Below are 25,828 nucleotides of genomic sequence, written 5' to 3' on the forward strand. Positions count from 1 at the left end.
AGTGACTGCCTATTTTCCCAACTTAAAAATAGGGATAATAAATAGCCCCTTACTTCCAGGATTCTTTTGAGGATAATTCAATTTAATAAACATTAATTAAGATCCTGCTTCATACCAGGCAGATTGCTAAGTATTGGATAAAATGAGATAACAATTATAAAAGTTTATAAAAAGTCTTATCAACCTTAAAGTACTACATAAATACTGTTGTTATTATTATTATTATTATTATATTAATTATATTGACTGGTCTAGGGGCATATAGATGGTGTCTAAGGTAGAATTTAGGTCTTTCTGATTCCAAAATACAGCACACTATCTACTATACAACCAAGCTGCTACAGACACTTTTAGTCCTGTGACCCTGGTCAAGTTATTTAATTCTCTGCAGCTTAATTTCCTCATTTGTAAAACTCATTACCTCTAAAGTTCCTTCCAGCTTTAAATCTAGGATCCCATGATACTTAATCCAATGACTCTACTTAGATTAAGGGCATGTTAAATCGTTAAATTATGGTAGAATATAGGCAGAAATGTTAATGATTATCAATACTCATGAAGACTATTTCACATATCATCATTATGGCTCTTATTTCTAATAATTCTGGTTTATTAAAGCTCCCACAGAATGGTTGACTCTTGAACTTAAAAATAAGCCAATCAATATAGAAGGAAAATATATAACTATAAAAACATATTTTTTCCATTTTAGAAATTATTTTATGTGGAACTTTTTCTTTTTTTTCCTCTGGGAAAGGACTTTTCACTATATTTTCCAAATGTAACCTTTTTGCAACTCTAGCTTGCTTGTATTCCAAGCTATTATAATAGACACTGAAGGCCCATTTAGATGTTCTATCAAGTACACAGATTTCATAATCATGACTTTTTACTATCACATAAACAAATTAATGAGTGAAATAAAAGCAAGTTTAGTAGGTTTTTATGCCAAATACAGTAATGTTATAAAGTTTTCTCCTTTTTTTGGAATGCCAGAGATACGTAGTTCAACCAAATAAAATAGCAGGATGTTTTCCAGGTAGCACAATAGGAAATGTATTGATTGAGCAACAATGTGGACAAACTGGGCTAAAGTATACTAAATCCATTTAAAAAACATAGTACTCACTCTTCAAAAAACTGCCACCATGCTTATTTGGTACATTCTGCTATAAAATTAATAAGTTATCTACTAGTTAGATGGAATTTGGTAAAGTAATGTAATTACAACCCTATTTGCCTCAGTTTTCTCATGTGTACAATGAACTGGAGAAGGAAATGGAAAACCATTCCAATATCTTTGTCAAAAAAGACCTCAAGGGGCGGCTGGGTGGCATAGTGGATAAAGCACCAGCCTTGGAGTCAGGAGTACCTGGGTTCAAATCCGGTCTCAGACACTTAATAATTACCTAGCTGTGTGGCCTTGGGCAAGCCACTTAACCCCATTTACCTTGCCAAAAGCCTAAAAAAAGACCTCAAATAGAGTGATAAACAGAAAGACAAGACGGAAAAATAACTAAGAACAGTAACAATAAAGTTGGTGGAAGTTGAGGTGGTGGGTAGCAATTCTACTTCTTATTTGCCTTTCTTTATGTTACTTATCTTCTCTTTACATTTTCTCACATGCTTGAGGATTTTGTTTTGGTGAGATTAAAAAAAAAGTTTTTAGGGAAGAAGGGAGTCAGAGTTAAATAGTAACTCATTTGACTCCCTATGGTTGATTTTAGAGGGTCCATTGGAATATTTTTAGATGCCAAGCTAGATGTAATCTTTTACCTGCAATTATTCCTACTTTTGTTTTATTTCTGCAGCTTCTAAGATAGACTACAGATTTGCTTATGGGACTTCAGTTTCCCTCAAATATTCATCCATTGGTCCACCTTATGGGGATTGGAAAGAACTAGAGCCGAAATCCATAGTAAAGTTGGTGTGTTCTTGGTGAAGAAACAGATTAATTAGCGTAAGCATGGGAAATAAGGTAATCCAGTAAAACCAGAGATATATGGTTTCCTAGTGGACTCAGTGACATAAAGCATACATCCAGTTTGCCTATTGTATTTCAGAGAGATGTAAATAACAAGTGAATTTTTACATGAAGTATAATGAAAAGGAAGTACTTAGTATCAGGTTCTTGGTCATAAAAGATGAGGACAAGAAATCTGTGAAGTCAGAAAACCCTTTGGAAAAATCAAGTTCTTTTAGCAAAACAGGTTATAAAAGAAGACATTTTTCTCCAAAATGACAGCAGCTATTAAGTTGACAACCTTGAAATGTTATCAAATTTGTCAGTCTCCTAAGAAAAAGTTGAGCATTGCTTTATAACAACAGGGATCTAAAGAATCTGTACTGGTGCTCAACTGGGTCCTTCCACACTATAAGAAACATAAAAACAACAATTTATATAGTGTTTACTATGTGCCAGATTATACTAAATGTTTTACAGATATTATTTCATTTGTTCCTCATAACAATCCAGCAATATAGGTACTCTTATTATCCCTTCTTCACATTTGAGGAAACTCAATCAGATAAAGGTTAGGAGATTTGTCCAAGATGGTAACTGTTAGAGGCTAAATTTAGATTTTCCAGACTCGAAGCCTAGAACTATATCCACTGAGCCATCTAGCTGCTCCATTAACATCTTAAATGTTTGCATTTATCAGAAAATGACATGGAAGACTCAGGAATAGCAAAAGTCCTAGATGGTCACTTGCAAAGTCCCATTGCCTACCATTCATAGCACAGAATAATTATAGACATCTGAACGTTACCTGGGAATAGATATATGAGTATGATATTAGATATATAGAGAAATATAAGCCTGCCTGAGATGATTTTTCTTCTAATAGGTGAATGTGGAGTTGATAGACAAGATAATTAATAAAGCCTAAATATACAAATTTCATTGTTCCTTTTGATGAGAGTGAAGATAAGACTGAAGTAGTTGTGACTTTTTTCATCCGGAGGAGATCATTTAGTAGTGTCCCACTTCGGAAAGCCTTTACTTAGTTTCCAAAACATAGTATCTAGTTGCTCTGGCTTTTAAGAGGTATTCTATATTAACTTTAACTATTAAATTGGGCTTACTTGACCAGATCCTGTGCTATTTATTTGCAGATAAGCTATAGACATTTGAAATTGTAGCATTTAATATGGATGATTATTAGTTATTGTTATCCCATGAAATGATATTATTACCCTTTAAAGATTGTCTTTTTAAGTGTTCCTTTTCTTATATGTTATAGATCTATTACACTTCTCTTTATCTGTAATAATGTTATAGGATCATAATAATCTAGTTTTTGAATCCATCAATGAGAAGAGAGTCTCATTTTTTTTAACTTCAGAGGCACCAGATTTCCACTATGCAAAAGCAATGAGGGTTAGGGTATAGTAAGATTACATGGAATAGCTCTTCTTTGATTTCTAGAATACACATTTAGCCTGTCTGGGAATGCCTTGGGCAATCCTTAATATATCCATGAGATATCCATGAGTAGAACGTCCAGTCGATATGTCTCTAGTAATGCCCTAGAAACTATTCTAAAAATAATTTACAATTTGGGAGTCCCTATATTTATCCCATGTCTACTTTCTGGTGATCCTTCCTAATTCCTTGATAACCTCTCAAATGCCTAAGAAATTCCAATGTTTTTTCTATTGATCAAATAGAACCATATGTTTAGATATTATACTCAAAAAGATTGTCCAGGGCACTATGGACTAACTGGATGATCTTGTAGGAATAGGAAACAAAAAATTCATGAAATATTAGAATGTTATAGAGGTCCAAAAGGATTCTTGTTGCTGGAACTAGGTCTATCTAGAAGGCTGTATTCCATTTGTCTCTCTGCTAGTCACAGGTTAGATTCTATCTAGATTTCTATCATTTTTACCAAAATGGACCATATTCCACCAAGGTTCAGTCTGATGGGAAATAATGGTTGCTCAACTGGTACAGGGGGCCAGAAATAAAGAGAAGATGGTCCTAGTTTGTGATGATGAATTCAATAAGAGTCTAGTGATCATATCATCCTTACATTATTGATATTGTTTAACAAGAAATAAAAAATACTACTATCTTGGAGAAAGGGGGCCAGTAATAGCAACTTTTTTTATGTTAATGTCCAAGAATTCAGAGAGGATTCTGTTCTTACCTTATGTCCTGTGACTGAATAGATGATTAAATCAGGGCTACCTAACCTTACTTTTAAAAGTTTTTGTTGAAACCATAGACAATATATTTTGAATTGCCATTTTAGTGAAGGCTCTGTGGTAAACTAAGCAACCACATAAAATCACCCACTGGCCACATTTTGGACAGCTCTACATTAGATAATGGGGACCCCTGAGACTAGATTATTCACTCAATCTTGGTTGCAGTGAGGTTTCAAGCATTTACTAATGCTAAAGATTGGCAGTTAATATGATATTTTTGAAGACACCAATGGAGATAATGAGGGGAAACAACATGATCTACTTTTGATCACCCAGAATTAGAGATAATAAACAGGGTCATCCATTAAATCACAAGAATTAGTGGGAAAAATGATCAGTGGTACAAAATTTGAAAATACCAAATTCTGATTTTATTTTTAACATTGACTTATAGGCAACTGGTCACATTGGTTTTATTTTTTTTACATTACTGTAATGTCATACACTATAAAGAGATGTTTCCTGCTGACTAGACAATGATCTAGGAAGTTTCATGAAGTCTCAGAGTACACTGAGTCCAGAGTATGTGTTGTAGGGAGTTCTAGGACCAGAAGCAAACATAATGGGGCCATCTGACTCCACGTTCCTCAGTGTGGATGAGGATGAGGATGGAGGGAGTTTCATGCTTTCAACCCTGCTCACTGATGATAATTCCATTTCCAAGTTTCCTTGTATATAAGCCACCACCAGAGTCAGATGACTGAAAATGGCCAAAATAAGCATAAGAATCTCTAATAAACTTCCATCATCCATCGAGGGAGAAGAGAGGCAGGGAAGAGTGATGGAACAAATTTGACCTATTTCTTTTAGACCAGGTAAATAGATGGCCTTTTGTTGAGTCTGGAGAGATACGTATGTATATGAGATAGAGGAGATATATAAGTTATATAATAGCTTAGAGGGTGGTAGCAATCCCAACCTGGACATTTTTATATTCGATCAGGTCAGAGTACCCCTCCCCACATTTACTCATGAGCATCATCAAGTCATTCCATTATATTTTGACCAGGAATTCAGAAAGTATACATATCAACTCTAGGAAAGAACTCCTGATTTCTCAGTTGAGTAAAGAGGAGAATATTAAAGAATCTCCAGTCCTTTAAGACCTCAGAATCACCTAGCAATGGGCTGTTTTGGTTTTTTATACTCAGCAATTTGTCCAACCCCCAAAATGTAATGGTCTTTCATATGGCTCAGGAACCTCCAAAGGCTTACATGAACTGTGTCCATACAAGGTCATTCTCTCTCTCTCTCTCTCTCTCTCTCTCTCTCTCTCTCTCTCTCTCTCTCTCTCTCTCTCTCTCTCTCTCTGTTAATTCTTACACTCAAGTTTTATTCTGAGGAAATGTCCAAAATGAAACAGGTATAGCTAGTGTTTAGGTTTACCCAAATACAGGCAGTTTGAAAATCTCCAATACAAATAGTTTATTTGACTCTCCTTGGAGTCAAGCTGGTGGTGGTAGGAATGGGGAGAGGAGGGAGTATGTAAAAGTGAACAATTATTCACTTTAATATAAAAATTGCATGATTTACAGCAATAAGAGAGTTGACAAGATCCAATTTGCTTCCTCCTACTTGAGAACTCTGATCTCCATAGCATGAATTTAGTCCTTCATGTGTGAGATGCTGCTTCTCCTTTTTTTAAGGGAATAATACTAAAGAAATCCTCTGCTTTTAAAGATGCTGATGTTTAAAAGCTGGCACTTGGGGACTCTCCAGCTCGGGTTACAAGGCAAATTCCAAAGTTAATACTCCTTAAGAAATCTCTTTTCTGTGACTAGAAAGATAGATTTTTGTGATCACATTGCCTAGGGAATTTTAAATCTCTCTTCTAATATACGAGAGATTACAGTTCAGGAATGGTGAATTTCTTTTAAAGGTCACATACAATTGCATGTCTACCTCTGCCCTGTCCTTCGGTGTAACCATTAGTACCCCTGAAGTGGGAGAGAAAGAGGAGTGATGGAGTTAATGGAAAACTTCTCCTCCTCTTTGCTAACAGATTCAAGGAGCTCCTTGAAAAGTGAAAAAAGACCAAAACAATCTCACAGCTCATTTTTATAGTACTCCAAGAGGGAACCTTCTTGAAGTACAGTACATGAGCTTGACTTAAACAATCACCAGGTAGGTAACCACTGTACCTGAAATCCAATCAAGACAGCCCCAGTAAATGCAGATGCAAACCTCCCCTAAACAACTTTCCTTACAATAATATGAACTTCGCAGTATCTTGACCTCATTGGGATAGTCTTTGGGCAACAGTTCCAAAATACTTTCAAAAGGTCCAAGAAACTAGCAACTTGTCTTCTTCTTTACTATTTCCATATATCATTGAATCCTTCATTTTATCAATGTCAGCAATATTTATATCTCAGTGCATCCCCATTTTAAATTTCTATGAGTTTTTTGTTCATGATCTAGATTAAATCCACCATGAAGGAGCTAAGCAATGCCTTTCTTTAAATCTTTTATTTTTGGATAATACCCCCTCCTCCTTTTCAGTGCCCAACTGTTGTATTCTATTCCAAGCTAGGGTGAGAAGATGATTTAGAGTTTGTTGTGACTTACACAAATTCTTCCCTATACCATATGGGTTATCCATAATGATGGCAAATTATGTGTACTCATTAAATAAAATAAAAATCCTAACATTATAATATATTATTGTATAATAATATTTATAAAAGTTTAATAATATAATTAATTATATAAACTTGTATAGGCAATAAATCTTATTATTAAAAAATATATATAAACCATACAAATGGTTTTAAGACCAATATTTTGGCTTATAAAAGTGAATAAAATATTTTGTCTGAAAACACTGACATTTTATTACAAAAGTTGAAGGAAATGATTTTCAAGGTTGTCTACTTGCTTAAATTGCCTAGGGGTTAGTTGCATACTAGAATGCAAGTTGTGTTTTAATGAAATTTTGGCCCAGCTTCATTTATAACAAAAGTCTTAAAACTTTTTTCAATTATTTGTTGTGCATGCTAACTTTTTATATTACCGAAGGTATGGAAAATGTAGGGTGGATTTTTATTTAGTCAGTGGGTTTATGTTCTTTTTTTTGACAGTGAAATACTTAACATTCACCTAAACTCCCTTACAAGAGTAGTAATACAGGTTTTCATGGTACTTAGCTATATATTCTTTCTTCTATCAGGGAAGAAAAAACATGAAGAGAATAATATTAAATAAAATATACCAATTACTTAGATATCAAACAAATTTTAAGAAATAGGTTTATCCATTGATTTAGAATTTTTTTCCTTTCTGATGATTTCTTTTGTCAACATCAAAATATTGATTTTCTCCTTTTTTAGAATAAATAATAAAGTTTCTAAAAATAATTTTAAGTTTGATGAGAAATAAGATGGTGAAGTGAAGAGAAAGTCATTCTCAAAGCAAATAATGACCCAGGTTTACCACCTACACATACTGGCATGAGACCTTGATCCAGTTATTTAATCTCTCAGTAAAACTATAAATACAGGAAAAAGTGCCAGACTTGCTTTGGGAAAAGGATCCAGGTGTTTCCATTAACAATAAAATCACAGTTCTAATCTTTATCCCTTAAGTTTACTAGACAGTCATTAATTTTTCATATGATGATAATATTAATACTATATTAATAGTAGTTAACATTTATATAAGCATTGTGCTGAGCACTTAATAATTGTTATCTCATTTGATCCTCACAACATCTCTGGGTAAATACTGTCATTATTTCTATTTTATAAAAGAAGAAACTAAGGTTAAACAGAGATTAATAAACTTTCCTGGAGACACAGTTACTTAAGTGTATAAGCAGTATTTGAACTCAGCTCTTCCTGACTATATAAGCTTAGCACTCTATCCATGGCATCAATTAGAAGCCTTGAAACAGAAATCCCCAAAATTAGTACTTCAACAAATTTTGAAAAATGGCAAGCACACCTTCAGTCAATCTCTAGATTATGATGAACTGGGGGTTTTCATGAATTAAAGGAGTCAGTCATGCAAGAGAAAAATAATAGATCCAGATGAACATTTTGTGGTATAGATATGATCAGATAAACCAAAGAAATATCTATGGAGTAATGATGTGGGTCAATTACTTGGGAAGAAAGAATTTAGAAGTCTCAGTTAACTTGATATATCTTAGGTCCATATATTTTTAAAGCATATCACTATAGTATACACACAAACACACACACACACACACACATACACAAAATTCTCTAATTGATGGAAAAAACTCTTACAAATGGCAGTAAATATTTTCTTTAAGTAAAGAAAATAAACACTGTTTTTTGCTCCTTGTTGTTCAGTTGTGTCAAACTCTTTATGACTCACATCTGGGGTTTTCTTGGCAAAAATACTGGAGTGGTTTTCCATTTCCTTCTCCAGCTTATTTTACAGATGAGAAAACAGGGTTATGACTTGCCCAAGATCACGTAGCTAATAAGTGTCTGAGGTCAGATTGGAACTCAGAGGTCTTCCTGGCTACAGGCCCAATGCTCTATCCATAGTGTCACCCAGCTGTCCTCTTTTTCCTCCTTGAAATATAATAAACTATATAGTAAACAAATGATAGAACCTTATAATAATTAACATTGAACAAGTTTTTTTTCTTGAACAAGTTTTTAATAAAGGAAGATACTTTGTATTCTAATGGAACTTGGGTATGTTGATGAGGGGTATTTTGTGGAATTCTTTCTCAAGAAAGAATGGTATTTTGTGAAGGCCAGAGGTCCTTTATCCAATTCAGAAGATGTAATAAGCAAAAAGTAGAAAAATATTGAAGGGCGTTTTGTTATCTTTCTCTTGGGCAAACTTCTATCTGAACTATTTTTATCTCAACTCTTTCTTATAGGATTTATATTAACCTCTGGTTCATTCCTACTTTACTATTTCTGAGTTTTAACAGTATATTGGATGGAAAATGAAATCTTCTAAAACCCATTTTGTTTCAATAAGGCCTGTCCCCAGTAGCACTAAAATTAAATATACATACCCAATCTAAAAGAAGCTAAGTACAGCATATTGAATGGACATTTCACAACCATTGCTTCCATTGCTCTTTCTTATTACAATCCCTAAATATATCACAGAGATCTCAAAACCTGTTTTAATGATAAACAATAGAACCTCTTGAATCTGTTACTATATAATCCTAAGGATCTTTGCTATTACTGTAGTTTAAAGGCTTTGAGGTTTATAACTATGAATAGTTTTCTTTCCTGAATACATTCCTTCAGAGGACTGATTTTTAAGTCACATTTTTCATTGTTCTAAAACAGTATTAGGTGTGCCCACACATATGTAAAGGGCAGCTAAGTGATATAGTAAATATAGTGCCAGACCTGGAATCAGAAGTGAGCTCAACTCTGACCTCAGACATTTATTAGTTTCATGACCCTGGGATAGTCATTTAATTGGTTTGCCTCACTTTCCTCATCTATAAAAATGAGCTGGAGAAGGAAATGGCAAAACACTCTAGTATCCTTGTCAAGAAAATTTCAAATGGGATCATAAAGAGTAATACATGACAGAACAACAATACATATGTGTGGCTATATGCTAGTTATGCTGATATTTTTGACATAGCATTCTGTACTCTCTCAAAGATTTTATGACAAATCATATTTAAGAATATTTGAAGAAATATGTATTCCCACTGCCACAATCCTAATTCAAGCTACATTTTATTACTACATGATTATAACTATCTCAGTAGTTTCTATTTCCTACATCCTGCATATCACTACCAGATTAATTTTTACTAAACCAGTTTTTATGAATATGTTACAAATACAAATTAAATTCAAAAATGTGTGTTGCATTTTTTGAGAATCAGTTGTTAAACTTTCACCAGCACTCCCTGGGTATAAGGACAATATTAAAATTGGTCCCTAAAACTAGAATCCATAAGACTACTACAAAAGCTGTTATATGCTCAAGATTAAAATAAATTAGGTAGTATGCCCAAAATATGTCAGCAGGGTTTGTTTCTCTTTAACTTGATGTTACCTATCTCTCAGAATCTGAATTAATGTGATATTCTGGGAGTATATCTGATCCTCATGCATAGTTCAGGTAAAAATGAAATTTTGTGGCAGAAATAACTAATTCTCATGTTTCTTTGTTTTATTTCAACTGACAAGATCTCATGTGAGTGTCCTTGAAAAAGGCAAAAGATTCCATTTCTTTATCAGGGTGATAAAAGGAGTGCTTGGAGAGGGAGGAAATTTAATGAAAAAGATGTTTATGATGATAAATGGAAAAATCTAGTCAGTGTTTCCAGGTTAGTGAAAATTGTGGCAAGTAGAAGAAACTTTTTTTAATCTAAAGGAAAATGTAAGAGAACTCTTGTATGTTCTATTCTTTTTTCACTCTGGAGGTGCAATTGGTCTTCTTAGTAATTCATAGATTATCATTCATTCTTTAATAAATAAATAGATTTCCTTAATTGCCACTTCATGTTTCATTTCATATAATTAAGAGTTCTCTGAAAGAAAGTGTTAGTATTCTTTTCATTTCTTAAACAATCTAAGAACACTGCTTGTTTAAATGATTGATTTATATCATTAGAAATATTTTTATTTCAGTCTTGGTGATTTTGCATTTAGTCTCTGTAAAAGTTCATATGCAACCTTTTTTGTAGCTTTAATTTTGTTGTCTGACAGTTACAGAAGACTTGAAAAAAGATTGATACTTTCTTGCAGTTTGTGTGCATGTGTGTATATGTTTCTATATACAGTGAGGGAAAAAGGCTCTCCTATAAGAAGGTAAGGAGGTAATTATATAAGGAGGTAATTAGCAGTTCATTAACAGCACTGTAGAAATGAATTCCCAAGGAAATTCCAGGTCTAATCAGACTCAAAAATCCAACTCTTTTTCCTACCTCAGTAGGAATTTTTAACTTCAATGAACACATTTTCTCATATAATTATCCATCTCTGACAGTCTAGTCCAAGGATTGTGTCCCTGTTATGAGCTGCCCAGCATCCTCCATGGTGACAGTGGACTGTGGATTCGGTACAAACAGAGACAGGCTAAGACCTCTCAGTATGCAATAAAATACAGGTGATTCATTTTAGCTGAGGGGCTGTAGCAAGGAGAATGAAGGAAGTAGAGGATTTATTTGCAAAAGAGCTAGCTGGAGAGAAGGGCCATATCTTTAGGAAATAGTCACCATCAGTTATTCAATCAACAAGCATTCATCAAGTACCTACTATGTTTTCAGGCTCTAAGAACAGAAAGGGAGGAAAACCACTATCCCTCCTGTCAAGGAGTCTATAGTCTAATTTTGGGAAGACCACACATAAACAAGAATGTACAACCAAAACTTAACACAATAAATTGAAGATTATGAATAAAGTGAGGGGGCGGAACCAAGATGGCAGCATGAAGGCAGTATTTCCGGAGAACATCGACCCCCCCTCCAACCCCAAAAGAGCAAAGGATGGCTCTAGCCAAAATTTAGCAGGGCAGAACCCACAGAAAGACTGAGTGATACATTTTCCCAGTCCAAGATAACTTAGAACTCCAGTGGGAAAGGTATGCTTCACCAGGAACGGGGTTGGAAAAAAAGCAGCAGTGCAGCCCAGCGCAGCCCAGCACAGCCCAGCACAGCCCAGCACAGCACAGCCCAGAAATCACCAGCAACAGCTTGAAGGTGCAGTAATAGAACTTTGCTACACCTGGGCAAGTGTAGAGTGAGGAGCACAGCCACAGAATCTGCAGCAAATTGGGAGAAGTAGCCTGCACCGCCAGAGACAGTAAGGCAAGTCTGCAGAGATTTCTCTGCTCTCCCTGGGGTAGGACTCTGCTGTTTGCCTACACTCACATTTTGCAGTTTGGGCTTAAATACTAAATTACCAAGCTGAATCTCTCCTCATAGCCCCAAGGCAGAGGGTAGTGCTGTGGTCCTCTACATATCAAAGCACAGGCTAGAGAGCATAAGACCTTGGAGGAATAAAGGTCCCAGTGGGGTGTCTCCCCCACCAAAAAAAAAAATAACTCCAAAGCCTTGAAAGTGTGGTAAATTAGTCTTGGGCTGAGGAAATAAGTAAACAACAGAAAATGAAGGATCTGACCATAGAGAATTACTTTAGTCCCATGGAAGATCAAAACACATACAGATGATGACAAAATCAAAGTTTCCGTATCCAAAACCTCCAAGAGAAATAGAAAATGGACTCAGACTATGGATGAGTCCAAAAAAAGACTTTGAAAAGCAATTAAGAGAGGTGGAGGAAAAATTGGGAGGAGAAATGAGAGCAATGCAGAAAAATCATGCAAACCAAATCAAAAGTTTGGTGAAAGATAAACAAAAAAATAGTGAAGAAAATAATATGTTAAAAATTAGTTTAGTTTAGGCCTAATGGAAAAAAGCAAAACAAATGGCAAATGAGGAGAAGAATGCCTTAAAAAGCAGAATTGGCCAGCTGGAAAAGGAGATAAAAAAATTCTCTGAAGAAAAGAACTCCTTCAAATGCAAAATGGAACTAAAGGAAGCTGATTACTTTGCAAGAAATCAGGAAGCAATAAAACTCTTCCAAAAAAGGCAAAAATTAGAAGAAAATGTGAAATATCTCCTTGGAAAAACAACTGACCTTGAAAACAAATCCAGAAGATATAATTTAAAAATTATTGGACTATCTAAAATCCATGACCAGAAGAGCCTAGACTTCATTTGTCAAGAAATAATACAGCATGGGGGTGGCTAGGTGGCGTAGTGGATAAAGCACCAGCCTTGGAGTCAGGAGTACCTGGGTTCAAATCCAGTCTCAGACACTTATTAATTACCTAGCTGTGTGGCCTTGGGCAAGCCACTTAACCCCATTTGCCTTGCAAAATAAATAAATAAATAAAATAATACAGCAAAATTGCCCTGAGATCCTGGAAGCTGAGGGTAAAATAGAAATCAAGGGAGTTCACCAGTCACCCCCTGAAAGGGATCCCAAAAGAAAAACTTCCAGGAATATTATAGCCAAATTCCAAAACTCACAAATCAAAGAGAAAATTCTAAAAGCTGCCAGAAACAGATAATTCAACTATGGAGGCTCTATAGTCAAGATTACACAGGATCTGGCAGCATCTACATTAAGGGCTTGTAGGGATTGGAATATGGTATTCCGGAAGGCAAAAGATCTTGGTTTACAACCGAGAATCAACTACCCAGCAAAACTGAACATCCTCTTTCAGGGGAAAAGATGAACTTTCAATGAAACAGGGGAATTTCAAACTTTCCTATCGAGATGACCAGAGCTGAACAAAAAGTTTGATTTCCAAGTACAGGATGCTGGTGAACTATAGAGGGAGTGGAAGAGAAGGACTAACTATGAGGAACTGAATGATATTGAACTATTTGTATTCCTGCATAGGAAGAAGATATTGATAACTCAGATGAACTTTCTCATTTATAAGAGCTGTTAGAAGGAGCACATATAGACAGGACATAGTAAGGAGCAGAATATAATGGTATGATGTGGTAAAGGGATGGAGTCAATGGGTAATAGGGGAAAGTACTAGGAGCAAGGAAAAGGAGATGAAGAAGAAGCTGAGAGATTTCACATAAGAGTCTAACAAAAACTTTTTCACTGGAGTGGAGGGGGGGAAGACAAGGGGGGATGAGTGAGCCTTCATCCTCATTAGAAATGGCTCAGGGAGGAAATGCCATACACACTTAATAGGGTGAAGAAATCTGTCTTGCCCTGGAGAGGGATGGGAGGAAAGGGACAGGATGAGGGGGAATGGGGGTGGGAAGGGGGCAATAAGTGATAGAAGAGAGGAAAGATAGAGGGAGAGGGTACTCAGATGCAACACACTTTTGGACATGGCCAGGATGAAAGGAGAGAGAGAATAGAATAAATGAGAGTGGGGAGAAATAGAGTGTAGGTATGGCTAGTAATAGCAACTGAGGGAAAAATATTGAAGCAACTTCTCTGGTGGACTTATGATAAAGAAATCAACTCACCCCAGAGATAGAGCCATTGAAATCTGAACACAGACTGAAGTACATCTCTCTCTCTCTCTCTCTCTCTCTCTCTCTCTCTCTCTCTCTCTCTCTCTCTCTCTCTCTCTCTCTCTCCTTGAGGTTTCCCATCTTCTTGGAGGGGAGAAGGGGTTAATGTTTATTCTTATGTTTAGTCTTATAACATTCAATTTACATCAGTGTATGGTATGGAAACAATGTACAGACTGTCAGCCTGGGGGGGGGAGGAAAGGGGGGGGCAGAAATTGTAGAATTCAGAGCCTTGCAAAAAAATGATGGGTAGGGGTGGCTGGGTGGCCCAGTGAATAAAGCACTAGCCCTGGAGTCAGGAGTACCTGGGTTCAAATCCGGTCTCAGACACTTTAATTACCTAGCTGTGTGGCCTTGGGCAAGCCACTTAACCCCATTTGCCTTGAAAAAAAACCTAAAAAAAATGATGGGTATATATTCCTATTGCATATAATTGGAAAACAAATAAAATGTTAAAATGTTAAAAAAATATATATATAAAGTGAAAAAATTAAGATAAAGCAGGATTCTCCTAAAAGGTATCATTTTGGTTGGTACCTATAGTAACATTTTGGAAAAGTAGACATTCAGTGCCACTCAACAAACTTCTACATACCTAAATTTTGTACATGGGGAGAAATAATAAGTAATATAACTAGGGAGGTAAGAGAGGACCAGGTTATGTGGGACTTTGCATAACAAATGAAGGATTTTTATATTTAAACCCTGGAGTTTTATTGAATAGAGAGGTGACATGGGCAGACCTGCATCATCTATTTTTTTTTTAATTTAAGGCAATGGGGGTTAAGTGACTTGTCAAAAGGTCACACAGTTAGGTAATTATTAAGTGTCTGAGGCCAAATTTGAACTCAGGTCCTCCTGACTCCGAGGCTGGTGCTCTATCCACTATGCTACCTAGCTACCCCTGCATCATCTTTACTATCATCATCATCATCATCATCATCATCATCACATTTATATAGTACTTTACAGTTTGCAAAATGCTTTGCAAACATTTTATTCTCATGACAACCCTGTGAGATGGGTGATATTGCTATTATAATTTTACAGATGATGAAACTGAGGCAGATAGCAGTTTTTACTTGCCCAGGCTAATATAACAAGTAAATGTCTGACAGCAAATTTGCAAATTTGAGCTCATGCTCTTCTTAACTCCAAATCCAGTACTCTAGCCAATGTAGTCACATCTAGGAAGATCAGTTTGACAGCTGAGTAGAAGATTGACTGGTGTGAGGACAGAGATTTAAGACTGAGAGATACATCAACCATCTATTGAAATAATCCAGAAATGTGAAATGATAAGAACCTAGACAATGGTGGTAACAGTGTCAAAGGAGGGAAAAGGACATAAATGAGAGATGTCATGAAATCATCAAGTCTTGGCAAGATATTGGAGGTGATGAATGAGTGTGAGAAGTTAAGAATTATATACCTAGGGTTGCTGGAATACAGTAATAGAGAACTTGGAAAATGAGAGATAATGGAAGAGGGAATAATTATTTCAGTTTTGACATGACAGGACAACCAGTTTGAGATATTTAATAGTCATTTAGAAATATAAGTCGGGTAGACAGGATGGAGATCTGGTCTAGGTGAGAAAATCTGAGAATCATCAGTATAGAGATCTACATTAAAAAACGATATCAGTGACTTGATCCAATAAGCACAGAGTCAAAGTTTTAAGTATACAAGAAAGGGAGTCAAATAATATAGATGCTTTATTCAATTCATTTGGAGTGTTGACTTATTTAGAATAAGATGAATAGAGAGCACTACCTAGTCCATCTAGCTGAAGCCATAAGTGCTATTGACTGGCCTACCCGTTATTCTGAATGAGAGGCAACTATGGTGGGTCATCGGCGGATGGCACTTAGCAGCATCCACTGGAATGCAAACAGACATCTACTCATCAGTTTCATTAGTCACTAGCTTATTTTTACATCTGCTTTAAGGCAATAAAAGTGAACTGACTTCTTATTTCCCTGCAATTCAAATTTTTTGCTAATTCAGACTGTCCTTCCCTCCAATTAGTTTAATTTAATGAGATTTTTAATTGCAATACTCAATGTCATGTTATACATATTCAATTAGTATATTTTCACCTGCATACTTAATATCTAAAGTAGTACAAAGTTTCAGAGAGAGAACAGCTTGCAATATAAGGAATCCTATCTTTGCCCAGTAGATCTTGCTAGCATCAATTGGGACATAAAAAAAAGAAATATTTCTTGATTAACACTTTATTTCTTTTGTTGGAGGAATGATTGATGTCTACTATTATAAAATATGCAGGTTTGAATCAAATAAAGGAAAAATAAGGATCCAGAAATTATCTACTAGATGGTAATTGCTGTGAGACCAGAGAATATATTTGATTGCCTTCCATCTCCAGTTCCCTTAACAAGACCTCATATGGCATACTTATTTAGGTTCATTCATTCTTTTAATGAATACAATGCTACTGTAGTTACCTGGTGTGCTACTCCCTTGAAGAGATACCAAGTTTAGATAAGATGTGAGCACCAACTTCACAAAGCTTACAGAAAGCTAGACTCAAAGGGTCCACAAAATTTATTGGCCAGAGACCCAGATGAAATAGAGGTCCTACTTTAGACTAGTTAATGAATGGTTTGCTCATCTATGATAGGATCATCACACAAAAAAATATAATAATATATCTGTAGGGAAACATGCAGGTACAAATAGGAAAGAAAATATAGTATACAAGAAAGAATTTCTGTGAGTAGGGAAAACAGATGAAATACCAAATAGTTCAGTGACTTTAGAAAGGAAAACCCAGGCACAAAAATACAGAAAGATATATTAAGCATGTCAGAAGAAAAAGTTTTGATAGTGACTTAATAGAAATGAGTATTCTTTGATGTCATAGAATGGACCTGGTAAATCTGCCTTCTCTGGTTCTTACTGGGTTAACTCCCCTACCAGCCTTCTGGTTGATCAAAGTTTGACAGTTATTGAGTAGCTAATGAATTAATTGTATTAATTGCAAACAGAAACAGAATAATACTATTAGACTTCTTTTCTGTTCCCCCATATCACTCCTATATGAAAAACCTAGTATTATGTTAGTTCACATATAAATATTTTCTATACAACACTGTCTGTTTCTCAATATACATGGTTTAATGCTACATATTTATTTTTACATAGGATATTAGCAATGTATGTTAAGATAGATAGGTGGTGAGGTGGAGAGAGGGTTGGACTATGAGATAAGATATCTTGAGTTACAAGAACTCACATCTGTCCTCAGGAACTTATAGCCTGTGACCCTGGACAAGTTCCCTGGGCTTTGTTGTGACTCAGTTTCTTCATCTACATAATGGGAATAACAGCACTTGTCTCCCAGGACTGTTATGAGGATCAAATAAGATGGTATTTTGCAGACTTTAAAGCACCATTTTAAAGATTAGTTCTGATAAAAGATGCATTCTATTAATGTAATCTTTGTGGTGTTCAGACCTGCCTTTCTTTAATTTTTATTCAGTGCCTGGCTTTCTGTCTGTATGAGGTAGGTTTCAAACTCTGATCTTACCAACTCCCAGACCTATGCTCTCTCTCCATTATCCCCTGGATTCCCCCAAAATGAAAAGTCATCACTTTAATGGCCTATGTAACTCAAGCAAAATTTCACTCAAATACCTCTCCTTCTACTCTACTCTCCCATCATTAAATCTCAGTCCTTACTATCTCTGATTGGTAAGTAAAGAATACAAGTTTATTTATTCTTTTGTAGCATTTTATATCTTTGTTACTAAATGAGGTTATCAAATCTTAATTGAAGAATCTTATCTCCAAAATTCTGTAAACTTAATGATTCAATTTATAGTCATAAGTATTTACTATTGTGACTATTACTACCACTACTACCACTACCATCTCCACCACCACTGCTACTACTGCTACTACTACTACTACTACTACTACTACTAATAATAATAATAATAATAATAATAATAATAATAATAACCAACATCTATATAATGCTTTAAAGTTCACATTTATTATTTCAGAAGGTAACTTGCCTATTATCATCACACAGCTAATGTCTATATGAGATAGATTCCAGACTCTGGTCTACCAACTCCAAGTTGTATTCTTTCGCTCCATTATATTATCTACCCCAACATAATTTGAGGTTCTACTATATTTTCCCATGTAAATAATTTTAAATTTCTTTAGGAGCACTTTAATATTTTCTAGTAGCAAAATAAATCTAAAACAGTCATCAGTTTCAGGGTAAAGGAGAATGTTAGTGAAGAAAGGAATGGACCGAAGGTCTAAAGAAAATGGTAAGGAAGCAGATGGAATGAAGATAACAATTGGTCAGGGAAGCAAGATTTTAAAGAATATAAATGGAAAGGTTGTTGCTAAATTCACTCCAGAGGAAAAAATTTAAAAAATAGGATGTAAACTCCTTGAGATCAGGAATTATTTTACATGTGTGGTCATATCTCTGCTGTCAAGTAAATTGTTCCTACTTCAGAATTGTTGAGTTGAATTGAATTAGGAGAATAAAAGTAATTGACATGATTCTATTAGGTTGCTAAATTACACATTCATTTACTCAAAATAAAATCTTGGATTTAAGAGTAACCACAAGGGTCATAGAGCCAAATATGTAGACACTTTTAGTTATGCAAAGATGCATCTCCTGTAATCTGTACATTTCTTCAGGCTCTGAGAGGAAATCTCCTTTAGCAATATTCCCACAAAGTAGTCAACCAGAAGTTACTGAAATGCTTCTACTCCCTAATTCACTTTCTTTTCATTCTTGATAGTTATAATTATTTGAAAGTTTATCCTTATATCAGCCCGAAAATTATTTTTTCTAAAATCCCTACTCCTTCCTTCCATGTCTATATAGTATATGGTGGAGATTGATAAAGTTCAAGATTTACTTGACAAAAAGTAGCCCACTAACATTTTTGAGCAGAGGAGGGTTGCTGGTATATTTAACAAGATTAGTCTGGAAGAAGTGGCTAAATTTGGAGGGTTAGAATGAGCAAGAAGATAAATTAGATGACTGTTCATATATGTATATGAACCCTCAAAAGTGATGGTAACAGGAATACAATGGAAATGGAGCTAAAAGACATTGAAAAGGCAGAGTCAATAAGACTTAGCAACTGATTGACTATGAATGAGGAAGAAAAAATATTTCAAGATAAGACAGAGTGAACTGTGGTGTTACAAAGAGAAATATTGAACATAGATGCTAGATAATAATAGCACCTAGATCTCAGATTTATTGTGAGAATAAAATGTGATAATATATGTAATGTTATTTACCCCCTGTACAGCACAATATAAATATTAACTATTTTAAAAAAGGAAAAGATAACAAGCTCAGTATTATATATATATATATATATATATATATATATATATATATATATACTGAATTTCAGGTGCTAAAGTAATGTTCTAGCAGAATTATACTGTACTTAATCTGATAGTTTTACTGTTGCCCTATATTTTTCCTCTCTTTTGTGTCAAACTCCTTAAGAATATCATTTACATTAGGTGTTTTCACTTTCTTTCCTCTTACTCTCTTTATTCACTACAATAAGGTTTCTGATGTCATAATTCAACCAAAATTACTCTCTCCCAAGTTATTAATAATATCTTACTTGCCAAATCAAATAGGTTAGAAGAAGAAAGAAAGAACAGTTTCCTGACAATCTATAAATGAGACTATCAAGGAAGTAAGAGTGAAATAGTGCCAAAGATTTCAGAGAGCTCAAGGAAAATGAGGATTGAGAAAAGATCATTGAATTTAGCAACTAAGAAACCAATAGTAACTGGAGAGGGTAGTTTTAGTGCAATGATAAGGTCAAGAACTAGTTTTAAGGATTAAGAAAGTTGAGAGAAGAGAAAATGAAAGCAACCTTTATAGACTCCTTGAGGAGTTGAACAACAAGAGAGAGAAGAAATACTGGGTAATAGCAGGGTTAGAGGGATCAAGTGAGGGATTTTTCAGGATGGGGAAGACAAGAGCATGTCTGTGGGTAGTATGGAATGAACCAGTAGACGAAAGAGAGACTGAAAATATGTGATAGAGTGGGGATGACTAAGGGAACTGGAGAAGATGGGATAGAATCATTTGAGCAAGTGGAGGGGTTAATGCCTTGATAAATAGTGAGGCCATTTCATCATGTGAAATGGATTATGTATTAGGGGAAAGAGAAGAGAAGAGGGAATTTATAGCAAATTGCATCAATTTTTTCCCATAAAATAAGAGGTAAGGTTTTTCAGCAGAAAGAATTGAGGGGTAGAAGGAGCTATTGAAAGATAGAGGAAGGATGAAAAAGAGAGGGATAGTGAGTTTCTAAGAAAGGTATAGCAGGATTGCCTAACATCAATGAGAACCCATATGAAGTTGAAGAGCATAATTTGTAGTTAACCTAATCAGAACAGTTGTATGATTTTCTCCATTCTCATTCAGCAACTCAATTGTGGAAGAAAAAGCAGAAAATTCTTGGCTGGGCATTATTGACAATTTGATAAGGAGGCTAGAGATTCAAGACAGGAGGACAATGTAGAGTTGAACTGGCCACCGAGATGTCAGGATGGGCAGAAGAAGGGAGAGTGACTAATTCAGAGGAGATAGCATTAAATTTAGATTTGGCATTTAAAACCTTTCACCTTTGCTCCCTATTTACTTTTCCAGCCTTAAAATGCATAATCCTTCAGATATGCTATGGTCCAAAATGGCCTTAACTATTTCTCAGTATGGCAGCTGGGTGGTACATTGTACTGGACCTAGATTCAGGAAGACTTAGGTTCAAATCTAGCCTTGGATACTTGCCAGATTGACCTCTGTCTGCAGTTTCTCCAACTGTAAAATGAAGATAATAACACCTACCTCCAAGAGTTGTTGTGAAAATCAAATGAGATCATTGTAAAGTTCTTAGCGTACTGTCTGGTACATTGTAGGAACTTAATAAATGTTCTTTTCCTCCTTTTTTTCCCTTCCTACTGACACATTGTAGCCATCTCCCCATCTCACTTCTCCAAGTCTTGACACTGATTCCTCGCAGAAACCCTTATTCATTTAAGGTCAAATGAAGCCTTTCCTGTTCCCTCAGATACTAATCCCTTCTCCCCATTAAAATTTCCTTATTTATTTAATATATATCCATATTGTCTCATCTGATAGAACATAAACTGCTTGGATGCATAAAATTTCATTTTTATCTTTGTGTCCTTAAAACCTTGATTAGTGCCTGGAACCCAATATGCATTTAATTCACAATTGTTACTTGACTCAGCAGGGTAGTTGGCAGTGTCAAAAGCTAAGTCAAAGTTAAGGGCTTGGGGGAAGAGTCATTGCATATTTCCTTTAAGTCATTAATTTCTTTTGAAAGAGAAGTTTTAGTAATTAGAAAACTAATGAGTAGAAGCTGGACTTCAAGGGATTTAAGAGAGAGGAGATAGGAAAGAAAGGGTGTAAACTTTTTTAAGAAGTTAAGTTATGAAAGGGCGGAATAGTAAAATGATACTTTAATGCTAAAGAACAGCCAAAATAAGACCTTTAATCTTCCTTTTTAGATTTGAGGACACTTGAGAATATTTTTAAGAAATAGAGAGCCTATGAGTGGGACAAATTCTATGGGGAAAGTGATTAATTCAGTTTTGGATGTTGAGATGCCAGATCATCTTAAAAGTTAAAAATTGAATTGGCCATTTATGCTATCTAAATTTTGGCTTGATGCAGGAAACACTTAGATATTTTGTCATTTAATGTAGAATAAATACCCAAGGGCTTGATACATATTGATTGTGAAATTTCTGTCCAGTAACTTCTCACTTGACAATGCCAACCAACTATATACTCAGATATGCTTTCCAATTGAAAATGAAAAGAAAGAAAAAACAAAGTCCAAGATAGACTATATTTTGTAAATATATATAGTGAAAGAAACACCCATCCCAGATCAAGAAAGCAAGGGCAGCATATCACCAAGTAAATTATGCTGTCCTTGTGCACAGGCATTGCATTACCAAACTGTTCTTCTAAGTGAGAGAATTTGTCCCTTAGAAATTGTTCATTGGTACATTTGGATGCTATGTATCATATTAAAGATCCATAAATGTCACCTTGGTGGGGTTAGATATGATGCATTGTAATATCTTCCCCAAATCTGCATGGAGTTCTACTCAACAGATTGTCATGATACATTGCTTTAGAAGCCTTACTAAAGCACTTCAGGGACACTGAGAAGCCTCATGGGAATCTCCCTAAATCATCATCACATGGACAGAAATACCAAGAGCCGAGGATATCATTTTTAGATATGGCAAAAAATACTCTTATATGAAACTTTTATGTTTATAATATAGAGTTTATCTGCCAATATTTTGTGATTTATTATACCTTTTTTATGAAATGTAAAGTTGACATATTTCAGTTCCAATAATGAAATAGGTTGCCTTCTGATTCTTGTAACATCTCATTACTCCATAAGTTTCTCATAGCCCATAAGGAAATTCTCATTATTGTTGCTGTATCATCATTAAGTTAATAACCCAGGAGCTTACCTTCTTTCAATATAATCATACCTTTATGATCTTAGCATTTACATTTTCCAACTTTTTCTGAATTGTTTCTTACAGGTACTCCGAGGAGAAATTGCCCCTCTTGAAGAAAATGTAAACCATGTCAATGGCCTTGCCAGGCAACTCACAGCATCTGGCATTCAGCTTTCCCCATATAACCTCAATAGTCTGGAAGACCTGAATACCAGATGGAAACTTTTGTTGGTAAGTTTTCTATGATCATCTTTGTCATTATGCCCTAAAAACAGAAAAAGAATCATTTCATCTTATCTTTTTATCAACATTTTGCAAAAGTAGACATTCAGGACCACTTGACAAACTTCTATATTACCTAAACTTTGAAAGAGTAAGGCAATCTCCAAGTCTAATAATAGTACTTTTTTCAGTGACTCATCATCTTTCAAGTCAGCACTTAATATTTTATGAAATAAGATAGCATATAATTTACTATAATAAGATAGCTGAATTTGTGATATCAGATTACACCTATCTATTTATCTCAAGGTTGATAAAGCACCTTTTCTATAAATAATATGGAAAATCTATAGTTAATTATGATGCTGGCTGCCCAATCCATTGAGCATCAGGGATATCAATACCCAAAAATGGAAACTCTTCATGATTTTAATGTAATAAATGGAGTGGATTTTCCCTCCACAAGTATAATCATATCCCCATCTGGATGGATTATTGGCAGGAAGACAGGACCAGAAAGAAATACATATGGCCTCCAGTCCTCTTGAGCATACAACTACTAGCCCATATATCCATTCCAACAACTTCCCAAGTGGCTATAATGAAAAACCTACATCTGTTGTCAGTAATAATAAGTCATATTTGCATAAGGCTTTACAAAGCAGTTACTTCATTCTTCCTCTGAGTGAATGCAAATATTATCATTCCCAACTTTCAGATGAGGAAATTGAGGTTCAGAAAGCATAAGAGACTGTCCACATTTGCATAACTGCACATGTCAGAATTAGACTTATATCTCTGAAATCCATTATCATTAAACCCCTCTGGCAATAACAAATATTTCCAGTTTCAACAGAGTGATTGTCTATGGTATATAGCTTTAAATGCATAATGGGGGGGGCACAGCTAGGTGGCACAGTGGATACAGCACCGGCCCTGGAGTCAGGAGTACCTGAGTTCAAATCTGGACTCAGAAACATAATAATTACCTAGCTGTGTGGCCTTGGGCAAGCCACCTAACCCCCACTGCCTTGCAAAAAAACTAAAAAAAAAAATAAATGCATAATGGGAGAGGGTACAGAAAATGATGCTTATGCTTTCACAATTTCATAGATTTGCAGTGTTCTATGCCTTTAAGGAGGCAGGATGTATGCTTTCAAGGCTTTAATGAAAAAAAAAATGATGAACTAGATCTCTTTTTCTTCCAAGAATTCATTCATGGGCATGGTTCAACGTTCTTCAAGAAAAGATAGTAAATCTTTAATAAATAAAAAATTTTTAAATGTGATATAGCCTATAAGATCCTGAACAATTTAAGCCTTGTAGGTGATAGAAGGTCATGAAGTATGTGTGTGATTTATTGTTCCAAGTTTTGTTGATAAAAGTATAACAGAGCTAAATGTTTTTAGCTACATGCCTTTCTGTGTTATCCATACTCTGCTTAACTGTTGTATACTATTAAATCCTTATCAGTACCATCCTTAATATATTTTCCATTTCAGGCATAAATAAGAAAAGTAATAACTGTCTAAAGAAAATCAATGACCACATTTGTTTCATTCAAGCACACTTGAACTATATCTTAGAATTTGTTCAGACAGCTAAAAAGCTATATTCATTTTTATAATGAGGTACAAGATTTGTGATAGGAGCCTATAAATTCACAAAAGATGCTAAAAGATTGTGACCTGCACAAAATCAACACTGAGACATTTTTAGATGCATTATTTATTCGGATATTACATTTTAGAATCCTTTAAAATGATTAAGAACTTGATTGAAAGTACAAGGAAAAAAGATATCTGGGTGCCAGCAAAAGGGAAACATATAATGAAATATGGTTCAATTTTTTCTGAAGTTACTTCTAAGTTGTTCCTTTATTTCACACTATTGACATACCTTTAAGCCTTCACACTTCTTTCCAAGGACACATGCTCCTATATAATACTTGAAAGTTTTTATATACTTACCAAAACATTTTGGCAGAAAATAAGCCAAAACTATGGACTTGGGTAGCTATGTCTTAATGATCAAGGAAATGTACATCCAAATTAAATGCTTCATCAAAATGATTGGTATAAGCTTTCTGTTTCTATTTTTGTCTTTTTTACCCTCAGCTCCTAGAAAGCACTATAAAAAATACTTGTTGAATTGAATTTGTTTTCAAGATATGGTTTTTATTTTCAATAAAATCAGTACTCATTAAGATAAGCCAAAGTTCTTGTTTTGACATGAATAGCCACCCTCTGGACATTCAATAGTAACTACAGGGTAAAATGTTACCCAATTTGGTCATAAGAAGTGTAAATGCCGAGCACTAAGGTCTATCTGCCTTCGAGATATAAGGGTTACCATTATAAGTCCTTGGGGGAAAAGAACAGGTAATTTTGGAATATTTTTACCTACAAACTATTTTAGATAAAAGGAGAATCATACATGCAAAACTTACTTTTTTAAATTATTTAAACAGAGTAATGCAATAGAAAGAGTATATTTTTGAAAACAGGAAACCTAGCTTGAATTCTGGATGCTATGCTTATTACAAGACAATTTACTTCTCTCTGAGTCTCAGCTTTTTTTGTCTTTAAAAAAATTTAATTTTGATATGAATAATAATATTTATCCACTCTCCCTCAAAGAACTATTATAAGGAATGTACCTTGTAAACTATAAAAATCAAGCAGATGTAAACTGTATGGGGAAATTAGGTAGTGCAGTGAATATAGCACTGATTGGACTTAGAATCAGAAAGACTTATCTACAAAGAGTTCAGATACAGCTTCAGATACTTCCTAGCTATGTAACCCTGAGCTG

The 25,828-nt window shown here is 34.8% G+C and overlaps 1 protein-coding gene across 8 annotated transcripts in view; it reads left to right on the plus strand.

The window, feature by feature from the left end:
* DMD (dystrophin) overlaps positions 1-25,828 on the plus strand; it is a 2,282,785-nt gene that overhangs the window by 1,905,625 nt on the left and 351,332 nt on the right. For all 8 annotated transcript variants that reach the window (XM_074220296.1, XM_074220284.1, XM_074220285.1 and 5 more), the window contains one exon: positions 22,877-23,023. In XM_074220296.1, coding sequence (XP_074076397.1) covers positions 22,877-23,023 — 147 coding nt within the window. The remainder of the gene's footprint in view (positions 1-22,876; positions 23,024-25,828) is intronic.

This window comes from Macrotis lagotis, chromosome 1, assembly GCF_037893015.1.
Source record: "Macrotis lagotis isolate mMagLag1 chromosome 1, bilby.v1.9.chrom.fasta, whole genome shotgun sequence".
Classification (NCBI taxonomy): Eukaryota; Metazoa; Chordata; class Mammalia; order Peramelemorphia; family Peramelidae; genus Macrotis; species Macrotis lagotis.